The following is a 12,401-nucleotide window of genomic DNA, read 5'->3' as shown; positions in this document are numbered from 1 at the left end:
AGGCTTTACAGCCGCCTTAAGCCTGGATTCTGATTTTTCAGTTTCATGATCATTTTACAGACGGTAGGACTCCTTGGGCGTGTGATCAGCTCGTCGCAAGACCTCTACCTGAACACTTGACAACACAAACACAGAACAAACACATACACATACCGAACATCTATGCCCTGAGTTGGATTCGAACCCACGATCCCGGCTTCCGAGCGAGCGAAAACAGTATATGTCTTAGATCGCTCGGCTGCCGTGACCGGCGTTCATAGATAATTCGAAGGTAAGAGACCACTTAGAAAACGTAGGCGTAGAAGGTAAAATAATATTAAAATGGATGTTAAGGATTATGATAATACGGGTTTGGTGTGGTTTAGTCTGGCTCAAGATAACTGCCAGAAGCATGCTATTTTGAATGCGGTAATTAAACCTAGGGTCCCGTAGAAAGGAAGAGATTTCGTAACCAGAGAAGGGACCATTAGATTTTCCAAAGAGACTATGCCTATATTGTGAGTTCTTAAGTTTCAGGCGGTGATGCTGACTGGGAAGTGGATACGAATAGATCGTACAGGAAGTAATTTACAGGAGTGAAAAACGTATGGATTGGACCTGTGTACGGGGTTATTGAATTAGGAAGTGGCAAATTCCAGGCAAACTAAAGTGACCGCAATTAAAATGGAGCCCGGTGCTTGGCAGTATAACTGGGCCACCCTGTCACTGGGGTACATGAATACAGGGACCTGGTCCTCCAGGTTTGGGGTTTGACACAAGGCTGACGACCTTACCCTGTAAAAAAAAAAATATTGTTGCAAAATCCAAGGAAGTGAAAACCGGATGAAATCTGGCAGCATCATCAAAGGAAGGCTATGGCTCAAAACGTGCTGGTTTGCCAATGATGATGACATGTATTTAAGTTCGCGTGTTATTTAGAAGATATCTTAGAATTAAACCCGGAAAAGTGACGTAGTATGAAAAAGGATATGGTATTTGTTTACCAACTGTACGCACTGTACTGTACTGTAAAAACTTCTAGTAATTATATTGCGTGAATTGTTCTTGTAACTTTACAGATAGCCATATCATGCCTTGTACTTTGCTACTACTGAAACTACGAACTATACCATGGTAGTATAACCAGAAGTCTGTTGCAGCCCTTTAAACATTCTGTATCAGTGTTCAAGAATGCCCCACGATGTCTTGACTTGCCTTTTTATGTTCCTTATTGAAACGACGATTTATTTTAAACTATGAACTTTCATTGCAGTATTTTGTATACTGTATGATGAAAATGCCAGGTAAAGGAATGTCTGATGTATTCGGATTTCTTGCTGTCTTTTAATTAAAACGTAAATCTCCAAGAATAGAAAAGACAAGTCTCTAGACCTCCTACAGGTCAGACTGAAACAGCCAAGTCTAGTCGCCTTTCGGGTCAGAGGTGCATATTGCATTTACTGACTTACTGCTGCAAGCTGTCGCCATACTGACATCATTTTCCGTCTGTGAATCAAGAGGATAATCTTCACTAATCTTCCTTAATGCTCGACGTAATTCCGCGTTCCAAGTGTGCCCTACTGACAGTTACTGCAGCAGGAAGCCACATCTTGTGTCTGAACATGATGCGACCTGTTTTTATCTCTCCTTCAAGTAATAACTTCCTACGGCAAGCATGTGTTGTTTTTAGAGTGGGTTTACATAAATGCCAATTTTTGGGTTATAAAATTGTATTTTTATTGCAAATCCATGGTCGTTTTCAAATGCAGTTAAATATAACAAGAAGGATTCGATCATTAAATCGAAATGTATTGTATCTGTGAGTCTGAGTTCATGATTAATTTAATTGAACAAACTTTTAAACTATATACTATAGGCTGCATAGGTCGAATGTAAATTAACAAGGCACCATAAGCTTTCACGTTTTTCTGACGTACGAACTGATGCTTTTATCATTAAAAATATGCACTCGTTACAAAAATATCATAAAATTGTGAGTAGCACTTCTTGTTTTCCGTTATTTCCTTTCTCGTACGAGAATTACGAACGTGGGCACAACTAACGAGACATTTTAAATATTGACCTTATTTAAACGAGAATAAACGTGCATTCACTGATAAGACATTTTACGTTACTTTTAATAAAAAATATAAGAATACTAAGAGCAAATTGAAAAAAATGTAAAGACACTCTGTTTGCGCCTCAAATTCTGTACACAAAAACGTGACGGGATGCAAAATTATTACCAGATATGGAATCAGCATATAAAAATTAAAATAAAACGCCAGTTTTTTTTTTTTAATATTAGTATCTGTTGTTGGCTAAATTAGAAAGAATGTGGAAGGAAATGATAGTAGCTTGTATTTCTAAAAGTCTGTCCGAAGATTTGCTTAGAGGGACTGAGAAGAACTGCGAAAAATGCAGACAAGTTGCGGTATCGCTCGGCTCACGTCGGTACACAGGCTTCCATTAGAATGAAGCAGGACTGCTGACCACCCAATGGATATGAGTCAGTTTTCTTAAGTCATTCGGAGAGCGAAGCGCCCCAGCCAACCTAGCCTTCCACTTTCGCACATCTCAATCTTCCCTTACCTGCGCAGGCTAGAGGTTGCCATAAATAACATGAGAGCATGTGTTTACACTTGGAGTTGCTGAAACGCAGTGAAATGCGGGAAGGACAGTGACACGTCGCGAGATCTGTAATTAACTGCGCAGAAGAGTTTATTTGCGATAGCGTGCTGCCAGCTTTGTGTAATGGAGTGAAAACATTAAACTCTGCAGCTGCTAAGAGAGGCACATGATGATGTAGAGGAAAACTCGATCAGTGTTTTCAAGAGTTTCCCCGGTGACGTTAAGTTTGATCACGTGCGGAACATATTTCTTTCCCAATCAACGTACAGCTAATATTCCACTTTTTTCCTCTTACTTTTGTCACCATCGCTAGAAAATGGGATGAAAGGATTTGAGCCCTACCCCGGGGTTTACTGGCTGAACAAATCCAACCATGTGTTACCCCAGTATGAGTCTGTGGGAAATTGTCTTCTCAGGAGCGGAATTTGTACTAGCTGGATCTAGATCGGCGTTTTCTTTGGAATATGAGCGGCGATCGTGGAGCAGATGTGGTGACAGGTTCCTGGATCTTTCAGGAATCATATCAAATGATTTCTTTTCTTACGTAACAATGGTATTTTAAAGCTACATTATGATAGTAATTTGCTATTGATCTCAGACCTTTGTCTACTAAATACTAAATATCATAAATGAAATGTGTGTTTTTAAATAGCCTATAACAGGGTGTGAAGGTATGGACTGTTGCTGAGTGTAGGGTTCAGTGGCAGGCTGTCGTGAACACTGTAATGAACCTTCGGGTTCCATAAGTGGAGGAATTGTTAGCTTCTCAAAAAGACTCTGCTTTATGAATTTATATTTATTTCACAAGTATTTGTTCAGGGTTGTGTAGTGGTAATACAGGGAGGAGCTTCATAACTTGTACTCTTCTCCAAGTATAATTAGAATGATGAAGTCAAGGAGGATGAGGTGCGCACGAATGAGGGAGGAGCGGAATACGTATAGGATATTGGTGAGAATGCCAGAAGGAAGGAGACCACTGGAAAGACCAAGGCGTAGGTGGTTGGACAGTATTAAAATGGATCTTAGAGATATAGCATGGGATGGTATGGTTTGGATTGATCTGGTTCAGGATAGAGACCAGTGGATTGCTCTTGTGAACACGGTAATGAACCCCCGGGTTCCATAAAACGCTGGGAAATTCTTGAGTAAATACAGATTTGGCTTCTCCTCAAGAATGGCTCAACTCCATAAGTTATGTAAGTAAGTGGTAACACTAGAACTTATTCTGGAGCTAAGCGGTTCCCCAGTGGCCCAGTTACCGTCTAGCCTATGTGTTCTCACCCTTCTTAGGGGATCGGGACTTTCTTGTTCTTAAGAATTGTTTGAAATAGAGTTGTATCCACGCACACTTTGGCAAGTACGGAAGTCAGATTTACTATAGATGCCTGCAGAAAACGCAGCTGCAGTCGGTGAAACATTTGGGAAAACATTTAACAACTTACAGTAAGCAATGAAATGTTCTTGTAGATGTCACTGGGATGTGAAAACCTAGGTTGCTGCTATCACCGTTCATTCTGATGGGACCTGGCAAAAGAACAGAACTGAACTATTCTCTAACCGTTAGAGATGTAGGCTGGGGAGAACTCGAGTAAATTTATGTGCTACATGCGGGGGTAGTGGTACTACAAAATTTGATAACTTCTGGGTCAGTCTGATTGAAATTTTGTGGTTCTTCTATCTCTTGGATATCTATCTATCTATCTATCTATCTATCTATCTATCTATCTATCTATCTATCTATCTATCCATACATCCTTTGTTGAATCTTTGGCACTTTTTCAGTTTCTTGATCTAGACACAGTCGGTATGATTCCCTGGATGGGGATAAGCCCATCGCAATGACAGATATATTTAGGACTGATTAATAACCAGCGAAGTCTCTTCGTAGCATGATTGGGTTAATGTCTGGTAAATACAATTTCATGCCCTAAATTAAAATTAAATTGCATAATGATTTCAAGTATCCGCGAGACACGTGTCCTTACTATGTGAGGGCAAACGCAGTGACTGATGGGAGACCGCATACTGCGTCCAAAACGGTATAGCTGTTTGTCTACGGTCTGATGTCATAGTTACAATAAAGAAATATTTACGTCTTTCATTATTTCATGGATAATATTGTATTCCTACAATTTATTGCGGCGAATGTCTTTAAATAGGGCCAGCTTATGGTCCTAAATATATTTACAGGCCCGTACGCTCACTTTTTTTTTCACAATTAACGTTACGTTAACTGTTCACGAAATCATTTCATGATAATCAGTTGACGCTTTCTATTTTATATTTGCTGACATTTTTTTATATTTCTTTGGTAAAATATAGAGTTAGTGAATTAGACAAGACTCAACGAGTATAACTTTACATACACAACGCATAACGCATTTGACACGATAATTGCCTCCCAGAAAGTATTTGCGGATGTTACCTGTAATTTATTTTGTCCCCCAGCGATGCTGTAATCACCTTGGCGCTCCGTCCCCACAGCAGGCTGACGCACATTACCGAGCCGTATGCCGGGCGCTGGTCGCCGAGGCGCTCGAGCTGTCGTCCTTTCTTGAGAAGGTTTCTCAGGGGACCCAAGAGTTGCGAGCCAAGGCGGAGGCGGCGTCGACGGATCTGGACAAGCTCCAGTTCTCAGACTGGGTAAGTTGACAAGTTGCACATGGAAACTCGCTTTAGGCATACTGCTTGCAATTGGGATGCTTATCTGGTGGTCTGATGGAAGTCGAGGGCGCCATATACTAACATATCATTTCTAAAGCAATACTTCTATGTTTACTGTACTGTTAACGTAACGGGCATTTTTTTTATTGCTAGTGGGGTGGAACTAAGTCCCTTGTACTGCTGCCACTTCTGGTCTATTGTATCAGCCCCAGATGATAGGCGAGGGTGATTGTGGAGCAATTGGTGGAATCAAGATTGGCAGGGGAAACCGAAGTACTCGGAGAAACTGTGCCCCATCGCCACTTTGTCCACCACAAATCCCACTTGACCAGACCCGGGATCGAACGCGGGCCGCCGCGGTGGGAAGCCAGCGACTAACTGCTTGAGTTATGGCAAGGCCCTAACGTAACAGTCATACACAGTTTGTTGTTATTTTACGTAATACATGTGCGTAATAGTCACGTGAAGGACGCATAAGACCCGTCTTTATAACAAGAAGGACTTGGGTTTTGCTTAACAGCTTGCAGAAAAACGGAAAAGAAGTTTTGGTAGCTCACTAGGTGCCCATAAGCAACTTCTGCCATTGCATATTGTCTTGTAAGATAAGTTAATCTCAGTATAAACAAACAGAAAGAGATGCAGAGTCATTAAGGAAACAGACATTCCTCACATATCATACATGACCATTTCCATGCCAACTCGACGAAGCTGCTCTTATTCCAAGCAAATTAGATCTGTATGGGTAAACATCAGGCGGTAAGTATTGCTTCTTAAGAGAATAGTGCTGCAATCTAATTCCAGCCGAACGCGACATTAATGATGACCACGAGTACGTAATGTTGGGGTGATTCCAAACGCAATGTATGTATTTGTTATATACCAAGTTTTTATTATTTGGTTCGCCATATATTTACATATCTCGTCCCTCATACACATGGCTCTTTCGACGCCCTGCGTCTTTCTTGTTTTCTGGAGATCGTCTCCTTAAAAAAAGCTTGGAGTAAAACTGTTTTCCATTCATCACATATATTTAAAGTTTTAAAAATTTGTTGCATTAGTCTGGTTAATCGTAGACCCTATGACTATCATATTCGCTTGATATTTTAACAAGTTATTGTCCTGATAGTTAATATTATTAAAGGATGCATATTTTTAATAGATATTTCAGATAGAAATAGGAAGAATGGCTTTATTCTTGTTCCACTTTTCAATTCTCACAGCCCACGTGTCGAATTTGAGATACTGACGGAGGTGACCATGAGTATTACTGTATTTTGGATGTGACGCCGTTCAGTTTGGTATCCATGTACAAAACAAATCGGCGTCACATTCCAGTAGACATTAACCTTTAGCTCTTGTATTGGCAATATTGGGGGCAACGAACGTAGAAGTGCTGTGTACTGGATGGCTTATTTCGGAGTATCTGCCCGTCATTGTGTGCAATATCGATGTCCCTAATTGAAAAGGGAATGACTTATGTTCGCACAGCTCTCGAAAATGAAGTAGACCTCCGTACAACTTTCGCTCTGTGAATGGCCTAAGACACACTCACGGTTCCCGGTGCGTAAAGCCTGGGTCCGAGATGAAGGGCATCATCTTCACGGGTGACAGGATGTGGTGTAAGAATTGCTGCAACAAAATCTGCAACACAGGATGTAAGCGAACTTCAGTGCGCTAGGTTACGGCTGCTTGACAGCGTGCTGCGTGCGTACGAGTTCATGAATGATTTAGTGACTAATGTTCCTTCCTTGCGTTACAGGAAATAAAATTCCTCCCTTAAAATGAAAGTTGAACAAAATGTGAGTATTCTGAAATATCTTTTTGCAAGTTGCCTTGTACCTTGTGCCAGGGCTGTTATGAAAGCGTATTACCCAAGGCATTATTTTATCCTGTCCTTCCTATGAAGCCTACAGTTCTTTTTCGGTATTTTTTAATGAAAGTCCATAAAGTTTTCGAGCTTAACTATGAATGTGTAAAATATAGCATTAGAAAAACATGTCAGTAGGTGTGTAATGGGCGTCGTGATACTATAGGCTACTTGGCCCTGCTGCTTAATAATCAGGGCTTCGCCAATTTCTATTTCCTCGAGATGGTCAAGTATTCTGCACGAGATATTGCTTAGTTCCTCCAGTCAGATGGCTGAATAATAACTTAGAATATGTCACGGTACTTTCTTCCATGATCCTTCTGTTCCCATACATTACATCTGGACGTAAAATGGACCTATAATCGTGCGCGTAAAAAGGTGGACGAAGTGTCTGTGGACGAAGAAACGCGGAACAAATTATTAATGGGACAAAAAACGTGGAAGAAGTGTCCTGGAACCAATCCTTCATGTAATCAAGTGGTCATTTCTCACTCAACGCCGTGACACATTGCTGCATTGACATATTGTCGATAAATAAACCAAGTAACAAAATCAGAAAAATAAGCGTATGTAAATCATCACAATTCTGATTAATCCTTTGAAGCATGAGGTTGTCTACATAATTTATAATACGTTACGAAATATGCGCAACGTATAATAATTCTGGCTTATATTCTCCCAGTTTGTTTAGTTCTCTCGAATTGGAATGTACCGACATGATTCAGTAGCACTCCCAACACGAATATGTGAGATTTCAGGTTTTCGCGCGGTGACTGTTCAAAGTACTGGCTTCTGGGATGTGACATCTTGCAGTCTGGTATAGGATTTCCTGAAATCTGAAGAAAGCAGTCTTCTGGGATTTGGCACCGTGTATATGTGGTGTTAACTGACGTTTCGGAGGAACGTATCGCCTCCATCTTCAGGGTAGAAGGAAAAATATAAGAAATCCGCAAGCGAAGAGACCGTGAGAACCGGTAAAAGCAGATGGAGGCGATACGTTCCTCCGAAACGTCGGTTAACACCACATATACACGGTGCAAAATCCCAGAAGACTGCTTTCTTCATAGTCACCGCCGTGAAAGCCTCAAATCTTCATGAAATCTGTTCAGCGGTTTTAGAGTTGGTAGACCTACAATTGAAGAGGCGGATCGATGGAGAAGCAGGCAGGTAGACATGATAAAATTAATAGGCTTGTTTTTAAAAAATTGTCGTTGCGAACGCGTGAAAACGTGTCTATCTCACAGAAGGCACGCTGCGACTCAATTACAAAAACGAATGCTTCACTGCTTTATAGAGAAATGATCCTTTTATTTACAGTCATGCAGAATCCGTAATTAATGGCTGTGGGCAATATGGAGAGATATGTTAAACAGGGCGTGTGTGTAGTTGCCACACTGTTTTAATAAGGTACGGCTATGAATACCCTCACTTACTCATGGAGCTGAGCCTTTCTTGAGAAGCTGCCAATTGTGCAGCTACTCAAGAACTTCCTGGCATTTTATGGAACCCGAAGGTTAATTGCCGTGTTCACAAGAGCCCTCAACTGGTCCCTATCCTGAGCCAGATCAATCCAATCCATATCATCCCGTCTTATCTCTCTAATGTCCATTTTAATATTGTCCACCCACCTACATCTTGGTCTTCCCAGTGCTTTCCTTCCTTCCGGCTTTCCCACAATATCCTATATGCATTCCTCTTCTCCCCCATTCGTGCTATATGCCCTGCCCACCTCATCCTCATTGACTTCTAATCATTCTAATTATTCATTCGTACGAGTACTTGGAGCAAAGATTACAAGTTGTGAAGCTCCTCATTATGTAGTTTTCTCAAGCCTCCTGTCACTTCATCTCTCCTCGGGTCAGATATTATCCTCAACACCCTCTTCTCAAACACCCTCAGTCTATGTTCCTCCCTTATTGTCAGAGACCAAGTTGCACAAACATACAGAGCCACGGGCAAAATTATAGTCTTATATATTTCGATTTTTGTGTTTTTGGACAGCAGACGAGAAGACAAAAGTTTCTGAACTGAATGGTAGCAAGCATTACCCGAGTTCAGTCTCCTCTTAATTTCGAGGCTATGAACACCTCGAGGAGAAATAGATTCACGCCTTGGACATGTAGAAGTATAGAAATATAGTCGTTCCTTAGGGGATTAAGAACGGAGTGTGCAGCAATGTGGCTTCCACACAGAGGTATGTTGACGAAACAATAACAAACAGCAAACCTCATCCTAGCTGTGCACTGCATGGCCAGAGCTGGTTCTGAGATCACAAGATGCGGCAGCCTGGATGAGTGTATAACCCATCATTGCAGAGGCAGGACTAGCTTTGCTTGTGGATCGAGAAACCTAAAAAACCTGCTCCCTACCAACAATACCCCAACCCTAAACCATTTTATAAAGGGTCTGTGATCCGACAAGACAAATATTGGGCACACACTGTGAAATATTTCAAAGCTGGGGGACATGAATTCCGACGACAGATTTCCGTCCTAGTTACATGGATACAGCGTTAGTCGTTTCACGTCTCTTGCAGTTTGTTTTAGTTTCCATTGCAACTATATTCAGCATCTGCCTCAGTTGCGGGATGCTGATTGCTCCTCTGCATTTAACTTATAGCTGTACAACGATACAATTAGTCAGAGCGTATATTAGTCTTTTCTTTATATTTACAGATGTATTAGTGGCGTCTCAGTTAACATAAAGAGAAAATCCCTCGAACTGGAGATGAAGCTTTGTCACGGATACATTTTTGGCTAAGAGCAAATATAAAATGATGTTTGTTCAGTCTAAAGAAGGTTAAGCACGCGTCAAGCGGCCTCCGTAGTCTAGAGGTAACGTTCCCACCTCATGACTCGTAGTACGCGGGTTCAAATACCCGGCGGAGGTCGTCGAATTTTTAAGGGCGGAAAAATTCAGGGAACAAGTCCTCCGGGAGGGACTTTAAGCCGTGAGTCCCGTGTCGTAGCTTTACGGCACGTAAAAGAACCTCATATCTCCAAAGGAGGTCACGGAGCCAAATTTACGGACGTTTCCCGCGCAACAGCAGTCTCTAATACCTCTGGTAGATGGGGGAAGCATTACAGATACCTCTCAGCTAGTAGAGCCGGTCTCGCTGGCTGGGCGGGACTGATGGTAAGCACCAGTACCGGTAAGATATAGAGACTGGTAGAAATCATAGAGGGAAGCACAATGGACCAATACAGGTCTAAGTGCATGGGGAAACCCACCCTCTCCAATAACTAACTAACTAACTAACTAACTAACTAACTAAGCACGCGTCTGGTTTTGAATTCAATTTAATGAGATCCCCGCTGCGGTCACCTAGGAAAGAAAATTACTTCAAGAATTGTGAATTGTATCGTATGTTTGTAACATAGACTGAGGCTGCTTGAGAACACAGTGCTGAGGAGAATATTCGGATCGAAGAGGGTTTGAGAAAACTACATAATGAGGAGCTTCATAACTTGTACTCTTCGCCAAGTATAATTAGAATGATCAAGTTAAGGCGAATGAGATGGCCAGGCCATGTAGCACGAATGGGGGAGAAGAGAAATGCAAAGTAAGTATGTATCTCCTGTCTGTTACTTGTTGATGAACTAAATGAAGAGAGAGCGAGGTTAATACTTCAGTATTATGGTGGGTTCTTTGCGCAACCGCACGATGTGAGCGCATACAGGAGATGGGGTCAATCCATCCTTCTGTCCACATGTTTCACTCACTAACAAAGAAGAGGTCGGGTCTCTTCATCGTCCTGTCCGCCTGCCATAGCTGGAAGAAACTACCGAACAGATAAAGGTAAAGTTTCCCCTGTGCTTAATTAATTAAGCACCACACCATGAAGACGTATGGGGGAGTAGAGATATGGTTCGGCCATTCTTTACCTCGGTCACGACCCTGCCCTTTACTCCCGGCGAATAAGCACCCGGTACCCATTGGATAGGAGGCTGAGTGGGCCCTAGAGCCGGTCTGGATGCTGTGCAGATGAGAAAAGTTGCTTGCCTCTGCCAGGATTCGAATCTCGGACATCCATAGCCCGTCTCTGTACCAACTGAGCTATCACACTATGTACTTGCACTTTCTTAGGTAAATTGTGAAATTATATATGTGTGGCATTCCAGAATTAAGATTTTTTTTTCTGAAAATCGTAGGAATGATGTGTCACAATATCTGAGACTAAAAATAGACAATATGGCGACAATTTTTGTACTTGTGCTGCCCTCCAGTAGCATGAATAGGATGCAGCATGTGCACTGCCCTCTAGTGTGGTTCGGATACCGGAGGAATGATCGTACAGCGATGTTGTCCTGGCCATGGGTGGCGGCGTGCATCAAAAGTAAATACGAGTACCTTGATTATGGAAAAGGCCGTCAGGGTTGCTGACGCAGTTTTAACGAGTAGGCTAAGTCAAGGCTCAGATGAACTAGTTTGTATTGCAGAGTGTGGGAGTCATGGTACGAAACAATTGTGATATGAGGACCGAGTTACTGGGACAGCTGATTCTCAGTGTCATGCGAAACGGATGATACAAGACACGTTAATAGCATAGTATTCCCTTGTTATACGGTTGTGCCACTTTTCCCTCGCTATAATCTACAGCTCAGCATTTATAACGACCGGTTGTGTACTCGCGGTTACAGGTTCCTCTCATAAGCAATGAAATTAATCAATCCGGCCACATACTCGTATACATCTTTCAGACTTGTAAACGGATTTCTTTTAAGTTCGATGCTGACAGCCCACGTTTAAAGTTGTCGTACAAATTTAATTTAGATCATATCGGTCCCGTATAACTCCTACCTTACGTAAATCTCAGAACTCTTTATTAGTCTTCTCAAACGCGGCGTATGAACAGAAGTGGCACGTAACACAGAATACAGATATCATTGCAATCTGCACCATATATTTGAAACGTTTTCATTGTGCTAAATATTTAATTATTTTATCTGCAGGGTGACTGGATTTTCGAGAACAGGCTTTACTTTCACTTCAAATGCTCATCAAGGATACTGTGGTAGCGTAAGGAATGCTGCAAAAAGAAAACGGAAATTTCTCGAACCCGATTGCGAAACCTACCGAAACTGTTGCTGTTACAGCAATATCCCAGAATTAAGATGCCACCACCACCACCACCACCACCACTACTACTACTGCTACTACTGCTACTACTACTACTACTACTACTACTACTACTACTACTACGACTAAAGTAAAGTAAAGCTATCCCTGTAACAGGTCGTCAAGGCCCGTAGGGTTGTGA

General features: G+C 41.8%; 1 protein-coding gene across 1 annotated transcript in view; it reads left to right on the top strand.

Moving 5' to 3' along the window:
• The window catches only part of LOC111861598 (protein spire homolog 1), a gene marked incomplete at both ends in the record, with an annotated part of 89,143 nt that overhangs the window by 43,328 nt on the left and 33,414 nt on the right, over nucleotides 1–12,401 (top strand). The window contains one exon of the mRNA XM_023846295.1: nucleotides 5,059–5,253. Coding sequence (XP_023702063.1) covers nucleotides 5,059–5,253 — 195 coding nt within the window. The remainder of the gene's footprint in view (nucleotides 1–5,058; nucleotides 5,254–12,401) is intronic.

This window comes from Cryptotermes secundus, unplaced genomic scaffold (assembly GCF_002891405.2).
Source record: "Cryptotermes secundus unplaced genomic scaffold, Csec_1.0 scaffold2716, whole genome shotgun sequence".
NCBI classification, from domain to species: Eukaryota; Metazoa; Arthropoda; class Insecta; order Blattodea; family Kalotermitidae; genus Cryptotermes; species Cryptotermes secundus.
Note: the sequence above shows the minus strand (reverse complement) of the source record. Positions and strands in the feature narration are given on the sequence as shown.